We start from the raw sequence: 17,547 nt of genomic DNA on the forward strand, positions 1-17,547 counted from the left end.
CTAAATGAGATAGAGCTGACCAGCAATCACAGGCAAGGCAGGGTTTTACTTTAAATTAAGAAAAAGGAAAAACTGGGCACATCCCCATAAAACCCAACTGGATGGAACGTCTTTGGCAGAACGTGGAATCACTAACAGAAATATGAGGTGGGGAGAAAAGTGGGGGTGTTATTGAAAGGTAAATGGGGAGGGCGACCACGCATATTTCCGGGTACTACGGCACCCCAACATCGCAAATGGACGTGTAATAGACACTTTGCTACTCCCAGAGGTACACAAGAATTAATGCTTTTCCGATCACAAATAATAAACTCCCGTTGCCTCCCCCATCATAGATGTACCGTACCCACCAAATCTTAAATATTATTTATTTGTGTCCAAAGCTTGAGCTTGAAACAAGTCCACCTTATGCAGGACAGAGCACTTATGTGATGTGCATCTCCAACAGATATCAGGTATAGTTGGGTTTTCTTGTGTCCTAATGCATGTGGTGAAGTTTGTATTTAAGAATTTGGGTCTACATAGGTGTGACAGCCAAACAGCTTAGTTTAGAGTGAGGCTCTAGATCCAAAAGTTTATTTATATAGATCGGAGTTTCTTAAAGCCGGCCCTCACCCCAACAGAATTTCTTTAGTCATGCACAGGTGTCTTAGACTACATGGTCAGTACTTATCCCACCTGTTTCCACACAAAAAAATCCTCGAAACATGACCTGTTGTGGGACTGGTGTCAAGAAACCATGATCTACATCTATAAAAGTTTACTTATGAAGTGATCTGTTGATTTTGAAGAGTAAGGTCATTTTTAAAACCACGTAAACCGTCTAAGGTGGCGGTTCCCAAAGTGTGCGCTGCGGCTCCCAGGGGTGTCGCGGCGCTGTCAAAGGGGTTTGCAGAGACCAGGAAATTAAAAATAAAATAAAGGAGGGCGCAGAGTTTGTGGATGCAGGAGGGCGCAGAGTGTGTGGATGAAGGAGGGCGAGGAGTGTGTGGATGAAAGGGGCCGCAGAGTGTGTGGATGAAGGAAGGCGCAGAGTGTGTGGATGAAGCAGGGCGCAGAGTGTGTGGATGAAGGGAGCGCAGAGTGTGTGCATGAAGGGAGCGCAGAGTGTGTGCATGAAGGGAGCGCAGAGTGTGTGCATGAAGGGAGCGCAGAGTGTGTGCATGAAGGGGGCGCAGAGTGTGTGCATGAAGAGAGCGCAGAGTGTGTGCATGAAGGGGGCGCAGAGTGTGTGCATGAAGGGGGCGCAGAGTGTGTGCATGAAGGGGGCGCAGAGTGTGTGGATGAAAGGGGCGCAGAGTGTGTGGATGAAAGGGGCGCAGAGTGTGTGGATGAAAGGGGCGCAGAGTGTGTGGATGAAAGGGGCGCAGAGTGTGTAGATGAAGGAGGGCGCAGAGTGTGTGGATGAAGGAGGGCACAGAGTGTGTGGGGATGAAGGAGGGCGCAGAGTGTGTGGAGATGAAGGAGGGCGCAGAGTGTGTGGAGATGAAGGAGGGCGCAGAGTGTGTGGAGATGAAGGAGGGCGCAGAGTGTGTGTGGATGAAGGAGGATGCAGAGTGTGTGGAGATGAAGGAGGGCACAGAGTGTGTAGAGATGAAGGAGGGCACAGAGTGTGTAGAGATGAAGGAGGGCACAGAGTGTGTGGAGATGAAGGAGGGCACAGAGTATGTGAAGATGAAGGAGGGCACAGAGTGTGTGAAGATGAAGGAGGGCACAGAGTGTGTGGAGATGCAGGAGAGCACAGAGTGAGTTAGCTGTAAATTATTCTTTGACAGAAATATCATTGAAAAAAATATATAAAAATATTCTTTTCCCTTGGATTAATGTGTATTATTTTTGCATACAACTAAATAAGTATTTTTGTCCTGACCTAAATACTTATTACGTTTTTTTGACCAAACTACTTATAAAACGGGACAGCTTGGTAATTATTTTGGAGGGGTGCCTTGAAAAAGTTATGGAGACTGTAAGGGTGCCGCGAACTGCAAAAGTTTGGGAACCACTGGTCTAAGGAATGGAGACTCCAGAGAGTAAAACTGAGAGCTTGATATTCAACAAACATCTGAAATATGTGCAAGTTTGAGATAACAGGTTGAATTGGCATGATGGAAGACGAAGATAAGCATAGTCAATATTTATTTTTCAATGAATCCCAAGTGAGTGTGGTGGTTCTTAAGAGGATGTGTCTTAAGGGATGTTCTTTATCTGTTTGGACAAATAATCTTAGTGAGGGGGGTCTGTGAAGTAATATTTTCTAGTTATATGTCCTTTATCCTTGTGTACAATAAGAGTCTTATATAAAACTCTGGATGTAGCACTGTTCCAAACATAGGATTAGCAAACAAACCTGTATAACAAGTTTAAGTTCATTTAGTATAAAAGACTAATTTAACATATAGAGCCTGATTCATTAAGGAAAGTTAAGCAAAAAATTTAGTAAATTGAGTACATTTTCTTATTCAAGTTTTCTGTACAAAACCATGTTGCAATATAAGGGGTGCAAATGAGTTTATTATTGTTAATAATGTAGCACACACATACTTGATAGGTTATTTGTACACTGAAATTTAAAGTTGATCTAGGACATGCCCTACCCCAAATATAAATCTGTCATCACATTTTGAATTTACCTCCCCCTCCAATGCAACATGGTTTTGCCTTACTTGCTTACTTTTGCTTAACTTTCCTTAATTAATCAGGCCCATATTGATTGTAAATCAGAAGACCAGTGGATTCCAAAATATTTATTTTGATCACAAAAACCAATTTGTTATTTGAAAGCTTAATAGGGTACGCTATGGTTTAGAATTTTTGACTTTACATAATTAAACTTAAAGTTGGATAAATCACTGAAATTCTCAAATATTTCAGTAATGGCTGTGAACACCCAAGAAGGATTAATTATCAAAATTAATAAAGCCTTGAATGTTATAGTCTTGCTTGATGCATTGTAACAATTGCTCCATGATAAGGACAATCAAGAGAAAGGGGGGGTAAACTTGTGCGCTGTTAGTTATATTAAAGGGTGGAGATAGTTGGCTACTAACTGCAATTCTAGAACAATGGGCTTAATAATAATGGACCCTCTGTAGGCCGGAACAATAACATGTGCTTGGGGAAAGCCGGAGCATTTAATAATATTAGGGCGAGTTATCTACGTGTCAACTGTTAATGACAACAGAAAACTGCGGGTGGCTCTTCAGGTGTATAGTAATAGTGGGTTTATGTGTGATGGATTTCCAGTAATGCATGCAGTTAGGTAGCATTATCAAAATATGGGGATGACCCAAATCAAATACAGGCATGTGAAAAAATGCATTGTGGCTGTCTAATCATTGGTGGCTGCACATCGCAGGTCTACTGACTTTATGTCGTTACCTTTGGAGGTCTGGAGTTACCTCAGGTGATAATTAAACTTCTAGCAGAAGTGTATTGAAAACGACCAGGCTATACGCTTGATGAAAAACAGTAGCCTTAATACAGATTTTTAAAAATGTCAGATAATGTTCCATGAAAAAAAATAAAAAGTTCACCAATCAGCTTGGCTGATGCTATTATATGTAGAGTATTATACAAATGTTAATATCTCTAAGAACTTAGGTACTGTATGAAGTATTCAGTGGCAGATCCAGAAGGGGGTGAACAGTAACTGCATTCAATCATTACATATGTTCCTGGTAGCTGAGAGGCAGGCAGGGGATCCTGTCCGGCCGCTCTGATTGTGTATTAAACACGAACGCCTACTTCTCAGCAAGCCATGTGCAGTCTATCATTTATCAGAGCGAAGGAGGGGACAAGGCTCTTTGAAACTTTGAAATACGTTGAACGGATCATCTAGGGTCATCATGGCAAAATCATGTTATGCAGTGCACATCCAGTTTAGTGGATGAGACCCAGTGTTTAAATCCCTAACTATGCTTTAGGACTGGTTGGCTCCTACTCTCTAGGATGCAAACAGCTAATTTAATGACGCAGTTATTTGTTTCTGAAAGAATTGTAATTAATAAAGGAATGAATGGATGAATGCAAATGTAGGACAAACAGGCTGGTGACTGACTTTCTAGAATGCTACAGATGAGAAAAACATTTTGGCAAGTTTGTATGTCATTGTCTTCTTGATCTCCGAAACGTCTTGCAAATAAAGCCTAAAAAAGTTTTAGAAAAAAGAAAAGATCAGAAAGCAGCAATTCATCACATGGGGTCACATTACAATAACGCCCTTTGATTTTAACACCTTAAAAACGGGCTCTGTTCAATGTAGGTAAATGTAAATCAAATACTTTGTGTATAGACATGTGCTGATAATCGCCAGCATGTATCTTTACCCTGTATAAAATACATAAATAAATTGCGTGTGTCCCGCACCTTACAATAATTAACCAGCAGCAGTTAATGCAGAGGGACAAGGTGTGTGGCCCCCTGCAAAAGCATCAACCAGCACCAGGCAGTGCCAGCCTGAGTTGGGCATACTATGACAGGGAGTCACAGCATGGTCAGGATGAAGCAGAATTCCCTAGGAGAATCAGGACTGCAAAAAAAGTTTAAGCACACCCCTTTAACTTCCTGGGCAAACAAACCAAGTGCACTGGGGCTGCTCCTGGCACATGTGAGCAGTCCGTGCCAGAATAATGGGTTAAATTGTAAAGATTATGTAGGTTTGTCTCTTACACTGCAATCATAGGAGAACATCTTACAATCACTGCTACATTTATAGCACACAAAACATAATAATGGAAAGTTTTAATTGTCCATTACTTGAAAACAATTGTAACACTGGGACCGATTCATTAAGGAAAGTAAAGCACAAAAAATGAGTAACTTTGCACCTTGGCAAAACCATGTTGCATTGGAGGGGGAGGCAAATTTAAAATGTGGGGACATATTTATAGTTGGGGTAAGGCATGTCTTAGATCAACTTTAAATTTCAGTGTAAAAATAAAGCTATCAATATTTGTGTGCTACATGGAAAACATCCAGTATTTAAGTTATGTGCAAAATAATAAACCAATTTGCACCCCTTGCATTGTAACATGGTTTATCCAGGATCAATTGACACCTTTTTTTGCCTTACTTTCCTTAATGAATCAGGCCCTGTGTGTGTAGGCAGATTGAACAATCTCATTAGATACAGCCCAGAGTCACATACAATCCACAGCCACCTCCTCCCCAAAATACTCCACGTAAAATAAATGCATGAAGAAATAAACAAGAAAACTATACCTTTATCCCACACCCCGCAAATGAAGGTTTTAGAAGCCAATATGTATACTTCCATTGATATCAATCGCTATTGAATATGGGTGCCATATTTCACAAAGTACAAAGTTAGATGTGCTTCCCACGCTAAAGTGTGCCTTGGTCTGCCCTTTGGTCCATTATATAAATCAGCATGGACACGTTTATAATGGTGTTTATAGTAGCCTCTTCCAAAGCAAACAACTTTAATCTGGAGCCTTTTCTTTAGTGAATTATTTTATGGATGACCCATCTATATTATCAAATTAATTTAAATTTATACTGTAATGAAACATCAAAAACAATAAAAGCTTTGAAGAGTTCTGTGTGGACTAGTACCCCCTAGTCAGAGATATATAACTTAGTAAAGTCAAACAACGGTTAAATTTTTGTACTCAGTAAGTAAAGCAATGAATTTAGGAATTTTGATGGCCTTTGTGCAAGAAGAGAGCCACCCACAATTACAGAATGGTGGAGGATCATGGGCGACAAGCGGATAGTGAGAAGGGCATATATGATAAACACACTACACCCCCCCCCTCAAATATGCCCCCATCACTCTCACCTTGTCACGTGTACCCCAACACTAGAAATCAGAGAATGAGTGTTCCCTTCCCCCAAAAATCCCCAAAATTAAATCAATAACAACCACATTTAATAAATAGGCCTCCTTCCCCCTTCTAGCCCTGTCATTAAATTATTATTCCACACATTTACTACAGAGAAACATTTCAATATTAGCCCCTACAATAGATTATTAGCCCTCATCAACCCCATATTACATTAATATACACTACGTTTGATAAAAACAGACCCCCTATTATATTACTTGCCCTAATCTGCTGCTTCATTACATTAATACCCCACATTACACTATTCCTCCTAATTTATGGCCCCTTGCCAGACCATCACATTATACCCTACTACATTAAATTAATACCGCACAGTACATCACTTCACCCACATTACATTAATAGCCCCCTCCCCCGCTAGACTCACATTACATTAAATTAATATTCTCAACTCCGTTACATTAATACCCAACCATCACACCTACTAGGGTGCTCTACAGATGAATGCTGTAGGAGGCAGAGTCCTTTGCCTTCTGCAGATCTTTCCCAGAGTTGAGCCAGGAACCAGCACCATGTGTGTTGAAGGGTGGAGGAGGGCTGGCCAATGGTAGGAGGAAGGTGGGTGAGCAGGAGGGGAAGTGAGAAATAGGAGGTGTAGGGGAGGGTGGGGACCAGTAGAATTATAAACTTCATTTTACTTATCGGTGCATTTGACGGGAGTCTCACATCCCTACTTTGAGAGTTAGTAAAGGGATCATTTAGTTGAAGGAGTTATTGATTTTAGAAAGACTAACCTCAGTCAAATGATAAATCAATTATTGTATATTAATCTCTGATAGAGTGGAAAATTGATAGGTGAAATGCAGGAAAAAAGTGGAGTAAAATATACATTATTAAATGAAACAGAACTCTATGCCCCCCCCCCCCCCTCTTCCTCTCCAAAAGGAGACTTTCTTGCTTGCTTCCATTTCACTTCTCACTTAATGCACCAACCGTTTGACACGTAACCATGTCCTCACATACCACAATCACTGACAGGTCTGTGACTTCCCACTTGCCTAAATTCCCTTCCACACCATGATAGTACCCTTGTCATATGAAGCACTTTCCTTACTAACAATCACACATGTGGACAGGTCACTGCGTTCCACAATCTAAGAATGGAACAGAGATTAGCATCTTTACATTAACAGAGACTGTACCTGATGAGAAAAATGTAGGATAACATAAATCTTGTGACTTGATACAGAAGCTATTACAACAAAGGTATAATGGACAAGAAATGCCTGGAGAGACGAGGGAGTATATAGTAAAATTGATTGCTCACCTGCTTGTCTCAGACGAAACATCATCATTATGTATTTTATGTTACTTTGGTTCCTAGAAGAATTGCTCATATTTTCTGAAACTGCCTGAAGGTGCCAAAATTTTATAGAAATTCTTTCCATCTTCACACACTTGCTGCAAGACAGCTAGAGATTCATACCTCTCTGAGGTATGAAAATACCAAGACAAGTTCTTGTGGGATATTCTAAAAATGGGAAGTATGCTGAAAGTGGAGTTAAAAATATTGCTGAACATTAAAAGTAAAAAAATTGGTGCCATGTTTTATTTAAAACGCATCATGTTCATTTATTAGAATAAGAACAAGTTTAACATTATTTCATACTTTTATTACCAGGTGGCAATAGCGGCAGGGGGTGCGACGACGTGATTGTGTGACTAAGGCGCCAGCCCCTGCTATGTAATGCTGATATTCACAGCCTCGAACGAGGGCTGATAATGCAATTTATGCCATTAAGCCCTGACCTCCTTTGGGATCCAGGAGGGTGCCTGCTCTTCAGGGAGTCTGGAAGGACTCACCCAAATTCAGGTGCCTCCTGGACATCCTGGAATAGTCGGCAAGTGTGCATTAAAGTGGTTCAAATGTCAAACAAAATTGTCAAAAAAAATAATAATGTGAGGTCACTGGCAAATTGACTATGGTGTAAAACGCGTCTCTATATAAAACAAACATCATATATCCAACTCTAAGGGACAAATTCATGATATTTTTAAATAGCACAACTTAAACTCCAATGGGAGGGGGACAAAGCGCAATGCTTTGATCATCTCGTTTGTCATAGAATTCCCATGTTTAAACTAGTAACCATTGTTAGGTTTATAGAAATGATTGACAGTGGGTGGGGCTAATGTGCAGTGTTCCAATCCATTGTCTTCATTTACTTAAGCATCAGAGTGCACTATGTGTACCATACTGCTGCAGTAGCCTGCCTGGAGAGGATTAGAAAGGTGGGGAGTGTTACTTTTGGGGGGTACTCATGAGTATGATAGTAATTTGGTTGTGACTAGAATTGTGTTTGTGGTTCTACCACCTGTAAAGTAAGGACAGGTAGTACTACTAATAATAATATAAGGAATAATACCGAATTTAAAAAAAAAAAAGGATATTAGTAGTCATATTGGTGTTCCATACCCTGTATAATACCACTTGGTCTATGGTCATGTGCTGTTATGTGGGCACAGAACACCTCTATTTTTTATATTACATCATTAGGGTGTGCAATCTCCCATATGTAATGTACCATATGTAATGTAAAATATCCCTGATACAGGCAGTCAATGAACAGACCTGTTGCTAGCGGGACAAATTAATATTTTATTAAGGGGGGAGGTGTTATTTCTTCCCTGCAGTATGTCTCTGCATGTCCAGAGTCCTCCTAGGCTCATTTTAGCACCCTCTTACCCCTTATCCCACTTTATTAGACAGTTGGATATTGCATTGACAGGAAAACAATATTGAAAATATTATTTTGAGATTTTCTTATGTAGCACTCGAAGAAGAGAAGTGATTATGAAAAGTTTTATACTAGAATACTGTGCAACCTTACAGCTTGGACAGATGATACAAGGGATGGAAAGGACTCAAAAGAGTGGTGTCATTGTCCTAGGTAGATGTGTTTTTTTTTTTTTTCTTGGGGATTGAGCTAGCCTTATGTTTGTTTGGAGAGGGTAAAGGAAGCTGTCTCCAAACACTGATGGCACACCCCTCTTCTCTCATGTAATAAAGGCATTATACAAATGTTCACAGGCAAGTCCTGTTAGGGAAACACCATTTCCACCCACCAGGTCTGATAAAGTTTGGCACATGTAATTCGCACCTCTTAGATCAGAGGGAGCGATACACTGCAAGAGTCCTCCAGCTTAACATTCCTCCATCTCACAGCTTTGTTACAGAAACTGGAAAGAGATCAGGTTTATACCTAAACTATATACAAGAATTGATGATTTTTCCATCTCTCATTAACTTGGTGGGTGGAGCCAATATAGCGGTTAGTGAATGATGGACGTTTTGGTTTTACACCAGTGCACTTAGATGATCAACAGTTCATCCTCCTACCACTTTAATACTCTCCTAAAATACTGCTTGGTTTAGGACAGCCTTTAATACAAATGTTTGAAGATATATATATATATATATATATATATATATATATATATATATATATATATATATATATATATTGTTTAATTTGTGCGAAGACCACTTAGACATGTGCTTCTCTTCCAAAGAGCGACAGGAAGGTGCTAAATACATTCCACTAATATAGTACAAGATCCAATCTCTGCCAGTTCGGAACTAGTGCAAAAACAAAACAATAAAAACCCTGTAATTTTGCAATAAAAAAACGCCCAAGTCCTTCAGCTTTACTTTCTTTAGCTCAACCAAATGAAATATCATTTCTGCACTGCTCTGCAAAAGTAGGTACACAGGAGCACCTTGTCCATACGTAGCAAGGAACACCCCTATGATGCCCAATGGCTGGTGCAAATGTCCGCTTCTCTGCAAATCCATGTGCTTTGGATCATTAATACCGCACTGCTTGAGGCGCATAACATCAGTGAGGATTTTGCAATGCACCTTGGCCCAGTGGCACATCACACAGGAGGTCCGGAGAGCGACAAAATTTAAGGATATCTTTCACATTTATATAAATATTCCCACCACTCATATACATAATACTCAGTTGCTTTGCTGCGACCAGCCTCTTGATTGACAGACAGAAACAGGGCAAAACAGTCCCAGTTAGTTATAAAAAAATTAAATAAAAATCCAACTACCTGATTCTTAAGCTGCTAGTCCCTTAGATCGGTACCCAAGGCTGAAAGATGCTAGTTATACCCTGTGCTCCTTCTGTGGTCACAGATCAGATTCCCTTAAGGCACAATACCGACAAAGCACGCATGGAACTTGTATATTACTCCCTCTGCTGTAAGGAGCCCCAGGGCACCCAGCTAGACAGAACCAAGCTATGCTCACAGACATTGCTCACTGTTGGAAGGTGACTATAACTAAGCCACTTGGTACAGTCATCTGGACACTTCTTACATAACTATAATTATGGCAAGTTACCAAGCCACCTTCTATAAAATTGGGTTTTAATTTTGCTGCTAATGCACATCACCACTTACTGTCCTGTATGTGCTTCTCACTCTGAATGCAGCATGAAACCAGACGATTTATTGAAATGTGAAATAAGATACATTAGGATCATATCCAATGATCAGATCATACTTGTAAGTATAGGGCTCAATTCCCCACATCTCATCAGGTGTTAGGACCAAGACCTGCTCATCAGAAAATATTATTGCATTTATATGTTGCAATAAAAAAAAAATTGTTGTAATAAAGACAAAATATAATTACCCGTCATAAAGGGTGTCAAAGTCCCCTCATGAGACTTGTCATTGCAGTCCCTAAGGATTCGCTTAAAATATATTTAAAGGGACAATAAACATGGAATGCAAGTTGAATAATTTACAGTTTTCCATAACAATAATGAAAACTACATCACAACAAGCAATTGTGCTGTCATTTTAGCACAGAAGTGTTGCACGTGGTGCCTTTATGGGGGTTTACCAGGAGGAACTCTGGAAGGCATAAGAAAAATGCATCCAACATAAGCAAACCATTCCTGAAATCGTACATGTGTATGAATATTATTAATAGTAAAGTGCTCTCTTTTGATGTCACTAACCCTTAGTGGAGCAGTCATAGCAAAGAGAAGGGTGTCACCCCTCCAGAAGTCCAAAGTCGCCTTACTCTGAATTGTGTCCTTAAATGAGTGTACTGCAAAGCTACCCATTGCTATTGTATCTATGATAGCTTACACAACTAGTTAGCCTTGAAAGTGAGTTTGTGCAGTGAACCTGTTTACCTCTGTATCTTGTATTTATTTAAAGCCCACCAAACCCATAAGGCAGGGTAACACGGTGGCACAGTGGATAGTATTCCGACATGTGTGGAGTTTGTATATTATCACCAGGGTTGTGTGGGTTTCCGCCCTGCAGTCCAAAAACAAAATTCTGTGGTAGGAAATTTAAGATTGTTGCAATAGGGTTGGGACGGATGTGAATAATTACATATTCTCTGTGCAGCACTATATAAACTATAATAATCCAATATAAGGCTTGGCATAATATAAGATGTGTAATAACATAACAGATTACAGAATACAAACAATTGTGTAGTTCTGTTTTAAGCAATCTCTTGTAGGCAGGAAGTCTAATGACCAGAACAAAAAGATTTCCCCATGACATCATTACTTCAACAAGTTCCTTACCAATTGACTTGCAATCAATGAGGTCCATTCTTAGTGAATTGACAAGCTGCATTCTCATGAATGACCTCCAATTTATGCAGACAAGGGGTACTTGGGTATTACAGCACATACATCACAAATAAAAATAAAGTAGTTTATTAGGGATGCTCAAATACAATTTGCAGCCCTTGTAAAAATGAATGCTCCAGAACTCTTTTAATCAATTTATTTTCTGCCCAATCGGAAAGCATCTTTGGAGCACACTGTCTGCCAGCCATTCACTTTTATTTTCAACATCACGTTGTTGCAGCAAGAGATCGCACAGGATGATCATGTAGTTACTGAACGGTTACAAAAATTGGTTATGAACATGGCATAAGAGCCTGGAGAAAGGTGGGAACACAGAATGGGCCACTGATCAGTCTAGGTAGAGGTCATAACAACAAGTTACTGAGGGGAGAGTAGAAACGTGGCTTTTTGGGGCTTTAAAGTTTTAAAACAGCAAAACTGCAGGGATACAATTTTCATAGATTGAACTTACAATACTATGTACACTGTCACTAGTTTTTAAAATGATCGCTTTAATACAATTTGTTTACGCTAAAATGACCTGTATTGTATTCCCTTGTTACGTTGTCCTTTTACTCTAATACGTATACACATTGTTTTCCAAGTGTTCCTCACGGGGTATCCTCTTCCTCATCAACTTTATCAGCTTTTGGTCTAATATTTTTCCGGGGGCGTTTCTTAAATCCATGAAACCCCAAGGCTTCAGCCTTTGCCTGTTCCCCCACCACGTCGCCCTCTTCTTTTCCTTCATCGCCCCATGACCCAGACAAGTGCAGCTGTCCGAAATGCAAGCCACTTTTGTCTTTGCTTCCCTGGCCTTCTTTGTTGGGCCTTGTAAAGAGGATCCTTCCCTCTCCAGAGCTGGAGGAGTCTTGGTTGAAGGAGAGTGAGCTTGTTTTCTTCGGAACCTCCTTAGCTTCCTTTCCTTCTTTTCGCTGCTGTAGCTCTGTCATAAAAGCAAGAGCTGTACTGCGATTGGTGCGGTCACTGGAGTCCGGCACGTCCTCCAGGCTGTATTTAGTCCAACGTTCAGGGTGTTCTAAATAATCAGGTACACGGCCAGAAGGTGCTGAGGGTCGGCCAGAAGGTGCTGAGGGTTTTGCACTGGTAGATCCTGCTCTGCCTGTACTTAAGGGTGCTGCTTCCTTCTCTGCACTGCTTTTCTCAGCGGAGCCAGAATTTTCCCTTGCAACTTCTTGTAACGAACTGGCTACGATCTTACGTTTTTGTTTTACATTACGATGGGCAAGAGGTGAACTTTTTTGTAAATCTTGTAGACCTCCAAAGATGCCGAGGCTACGTTGGGAGAAGCTGGCATCTGTACCCTTCAGGGTAAAAGGGAGATCAAAGGATTTTTGTAGACCATCCTGTTTAGAGTCCTCTTCATCGTCCTCTTCTTCTTCTGGGGTCAAAGATGCCACCTCCGCATCATCTGACAATTCAGGATCAGATTCGCTAAGGGACAGAGTGCCGGGATCATGGTGGGTTTCATAGGCGAAAGCACTGAAGTGCTTGGGAGGGTCGTCCTTTTCTTCTGACTCGGACATAATTTAAGAGCTGGGAGGTGATGGAGGTGCAGCAGAACCAAAGAGTGTTTTCCACACAGATAAAGACTCAGATACCTGTAGGGGAAACAGATAATAAAAGGTGATGACAACAGATAACCTCAAAAACATTTTTGCCAACGCTGACTAGCTCAGGAGACCGTATAATCTAGACAGCTGTTATCGTGTATGCAGTCGAAACTCAGCAGGTGGATTTTGATGCCCCCTTGCCACAGTTATTGTATCACTAGGGTTCTTACACTAGTATACAACTGGCATCATAAAGGGATAAGAGAAGACAATTAATTGTCTCCTAATACTATAAAAAGACACAGACACATTCTTAAGAGGAGCAGATGACAATTTTATGCTATATTTTTTTTTTCTCGCAGACAAGAAATATTATTATTTTGCAGCTCTGAATATTGCCCATTATTTTCTTGGCAACACATTGCATTAACCATCATCCTCTATTTTATAAAGCTGTCTCCACATTTCAACTTTTAGTACATTATGTACAATCTCATCACATGACCTGTCTACTGCTGGAGAAGGAATATTTTCCAATTTCTATCTCATGGCTGTGTATGGAGACACCATTTTGTTGAAGTTCAGCTAAGGCTACGAAAAATGGCTTCTAGTATGGAAGCAATGGTTATTCTATACCCTGTACTGCTCAGCTGTTGCGTCTATAGGGTGACTGACCCCAGATAACGTAGTTTACTTCATACAGAGAGACATATATTATTCTGTGCATCACAATGTGACTTTGGTTTTTCTCTCTGCCAAATGATCTGTGACATGCATACAATGACACATCAGACTGATCTTGAGGGGTGCCACAGCATGTACAGTAGTCATAGATGTCTACACATGTGTTAGAACAATCTCTGGATACAGTATTGCAATTCGAAGCAGAAACATTCAATAATGCTGTAGGTTAAATTAGATGTCAGCTTAGACCAGGCCTGTCCAACCTGCGGCCCTCCAGATGTTGTGAAACTACAAGTCCCAGCATGCCCTTCCAGCTATCAACTGGTTGTCTACTGGCAAAGCATGCTGGGGCTTGTAGTTTCACAACATCTGGAGGGCCGCAGGTTGGACAGGCATGGCTTAGACCATCTGATGGTGTCAGCGCTAGGAGAGATCAACTGTGGTCAGGACTGTAGCACAAGGAGACCAGCAAGAAGTCCACAAGTGCTCTAGGACAAGTATTTTCACTGCAAAAATTAAAGCCTTGGTATGGAAATAACTAAGAACTACAAGCAGCATAGAAGTGGTCATTCTACCTTGTTCTGAGCTTGTACCAAGCTCCCTTTCTCTGGATCTGTATATTCCACCAACACTGTCAGAGACTGCACTCTAAAAGAGCAAAACAATTTAGAACATAAATTACTTTGCCAAGCCACATTGTATTAGTGCATTTGTATCAATCTTGGCTATGTTACACTATACCCATGGGTGGGGTACAGAATAATGATGCTGATTATTCAGACAAGACTTATCCCAACGTCTTCACACCGAAGGGCTCCTTCCCGACGAGGCTCCAGGACGACTGATGCGCCAAGCGACTGGAAGCAATCGTGATGAATGAAGAAGCCGCTGCGACTTGACGTCACTGCCAACCGCGACGCTGTTATCGGTGCTGTTAAGGGGGTAATGTATACTGTCCATGCCTGCATACTTACATTACCCCCTTAACAGCACCGTTAAGTGTCTCGGTTGGCAGCGACGTCATCTGCGGCTTCTTCATTCATCGCGATTGCTTCCAGATGCTTGGCACATCATTCATCCTGGAGGCTCGTCGGGAATCAGCCCTTCGGTGTGAAGACGCCAGGGTAAGTCTTGTCGGGGTAGTCAGCATCGATATGCTGACTACCACCGATACCCACTATGGGTGTTATTAAATAAAAAACAACAACATTGTATTTTAACCTGACACTTCACTGTCCTTGAAACTGCCCCTAGAAATTTAATCTGCACCAACATTTGCTGATACACCTGAAAATGTGCATGCTGGAAACAGTAAAATGGAATTTCTAAATTCTAAAATAAAAGGGCCCCTGTATCCTCATGTATGTCTTTATTACATGTCTGGATAGTGGTATGACTTTGGTCAACATGTGCCTAGAAATACCTTATTTCAAAGAAGCATAACTGGAAGGTGCAAAATGCATTCTATGGAGAAATATAGGACCAGACCCAATCTCTGCCACCTCAGAGGTGGATGAAAAATCAGGTTGTTTTTCAGGGGGGAAAGACACTGTACATCCTCCCACAAAGCCTGCAACTAACTTCCCATTCTATAGAAATACAAACAAACCTCTGCAGCGCTAATAAGTTCTCATCCTTTTATCTCACTTAAATAATCTCCTATCAAACCAAATATTGTTGTATGTGGGTGCACAAGTAGCCTAATCCATACTCATAACGGAACGGAACGGATCTACCAAACTCGTCACATCACGTAAACGTCTGCACCAGGGTTTCCCAAACCCAGTCCTCAGGGCTCCCCAACAGTGCAGGTTTTCCATATCTCTTTGCTGGAGCACAGGTGTATTCATTACTGACTGACACATTGTAACAGATCCACAGGTAGTCCAGAAAACCTGCACTGTTAGGGAGTCCTGAGGACTGGGTTTGGGAAACCCTGGTCTGCACTACTGCAAATACTACCTCACCTTGTAAAACTCATTTGCTCATTGTATATAGCTTTCATACTTACTACTGGGACATCTGCTGTGTAAGTCGTCAGTAATTATCTATGAACGCCTGAAGCAGACAAAAAAAAAAAAAGTACAATGTCAGAAGGCTCCCGATTAGACAGTTGGTCATCTAATCCATGTGTGCTTGTGCATCTGATGAGCCGGCATTCATTCATAATTACAGAAGCCTTCCAGAAAAGCTTGTCAATAATATTAACTGTGGGACCTGGCTTGCAACTTACCGAGTAGCTTCAGCCCCCTTATTCAGTAAAACATTAATTGCACAGGGAAACCAAAACACATCTTAATACAGATCAAATAATCTCAGTGTGGATCATCGCTACTGGCTGAAATGTTCACAAGTGCTCCCGAACAGTGTTTCATATAGTCCCTAATTTGACATTAACTGGATTCACCAATTTAGCAAAATAACTAATTGGAACATCCAATCACACTGCAGTATGTGCCCTAAGGAGGAGACGTTTCTAGTATGTATAATAATTCATGTAAAAGGGATGTGAAAGAAACAAATCATATAATGATAAAAGTCCTGCATCACTTGCTATTAAAAACAAAACATAAATTGTAGATAAATTCAAACAATTCTGATGCATGTCTCATATGCAGTATAAACACTTCTATGAAATCAATACAACTGGAAGGCACTATCTCTTTAGATCATAGCATGTGCAATACAAGTAGTGAGTTGCTGGTACTTATCTAGGTCCCACACTGATGTAATACACCTGATATATCTCCTACATGACTATTTATGTACTATGACTAATGCTGGCTGCAGAAGAGACACATGAGACCTCCCCCATGTCAGGGCTCTTACAGTGGAGACAAAGCACTGTGTGCTGGGGTCTTACAGGCTGGCCGTGCTGCTCTGGATGGCCCTCAGCTCGGCTATAATCTCTTCTCTCTGCTCAGACTCCATTCCCCGAGGTCAGAGGTCACCACAACTCCCGGGTTTCTGGCAACGTGCTGCAAAACGGCAGCGTGCGGCGTGGTCGGTGATCATCACAACGTCATCTCCGCCTAGGGCCAGCGCCATCTAGTGGGGACACGGTGAACAACAGGTAAACGCTGCGCTGATTCCACTGCTTCATCCCCTAGAAGTAAAGGAGCAATAGGGTTTTTTTACAAGCAGACTCGCTGCATGTAGAAGCTAATTGGAGCAGACGAGAGTGTGAAAAATGATGTTTGTGCTGTTTTATGATACAACGCAGCCTATATGCCAGAGAAAAATGTCAGTGTGGACAACTAAATGATTATCTGCACACTAGTTTTCAGAATAGTACTTTGTATCATGTTGTGTCTTGGTTCTCTGTTTTCTGTATATGTAATGTACGGTGCTGCAGACCCTTTGTGGCGCCTTATAAGTCAAAGATAATAATAAATAATTCCCTGCAGACACAAAAGTATTGTGCAAATATATCAACAGTGCATCACAGCAGATATCTCCTGCTTGGCATTTTTATTCGAAATACAGAGCAGTCTCCATAGATGTTTATGGGGACTGCTAAATACTGCAATTTAATAAGGAATGAAAAGGCATTTACACATACAGCTAGCTCTCATTACTGTATGTGTACATTTTTTAGGTGTGCTCTCTGGGGAGATGATTGTGGTAGAGGGATCTTCAGATCCCTCACTGCATCTTACCGTTCTCCCATCCAGGTCACTAACACAAAGGTGGACACTTTGCAATAGTGACCATAGAAAAGATAGGAGACAGGTCTTTGCAGGAACAGCAGTTTTATTTGATTGCTGTTCCTATTAAAGATTTTTAATAAATACACATAATCTTTCAATC

At 40.9% G+C, this 17,547-nt stretch overlaps 1 protein-coding gene across 4 annotated transcripts; it reads right to left on the reverse strand.

Annotated features, from left to right (window-relative positions):
* Positions 1-11,550: 11,550 nt before the first annotated feature.
* TSSC4 (tumor suppressing subtransferable candidate 4) lies at positions 11,551-16,692 on the reverse strand. Of its 4 annotated transcripts, none has more exons than XM_075187882.1 (4): positions 16,601-16,690; positions 15,749-15,795; positions 14,313-14,385; positions 11,551-13,101 (listed from the first exon to the last, which is right to left on the reverse strand). In XM_075187882.1, exon 4 carries the CDS (start codon positions 13,024-13,026, stop codon positions 12,091-12,093), a length of 936 nt encoding a protein of 311 aa, XP_075043983.1. In that variant the 5' UTR covers positions 13,027-13,101; positions 14,313-14,385; positions 15,749-15,795; positions 16,601-16,690; the 3' UTR covers positions 11,551-12,090. The 4 variants fall into 4 exon arrangements, with proteins under 4 accessions (XP_075043983.1, XP_075043985.1, XP_075043984.1 ...); XM_075187884.1 differs by having other exon boundaries at positions 16,567-16,652; XM_075187883.1 differs by lacking the exon at positions 15,749-15,795 and having other exon boundaries at positions 16,601-16,692.
* Positions 16,693-17,547: the final 855 nt, after the last annotated feature.

This window comes from Mixophyes fleayi, chromosome 10 (assembly GCF_038048845.1).
Source record: "Mixophyes fleayi isolate aMixFle1 chromosome 10, aMixFle1.hap1, whole genome shotgun sequence".
NCBI classification, from domain to species: Eukaryota; Metazoa; Chordata; class Amphibia; order Anura; family Limnodynastidae; genus Mixophyes; species Mixophyes fleayi.

Bases quoted from the DNA above. Each gene is read 5' to 3' on its own strand.
- TSSC4 (XM_075187883.1), bottom strand. From the start codon at position 13,026: ATGTCCGAGTCAGAAGAAAAGGACGACCCTCCCAAGCACTTCAGTGCT.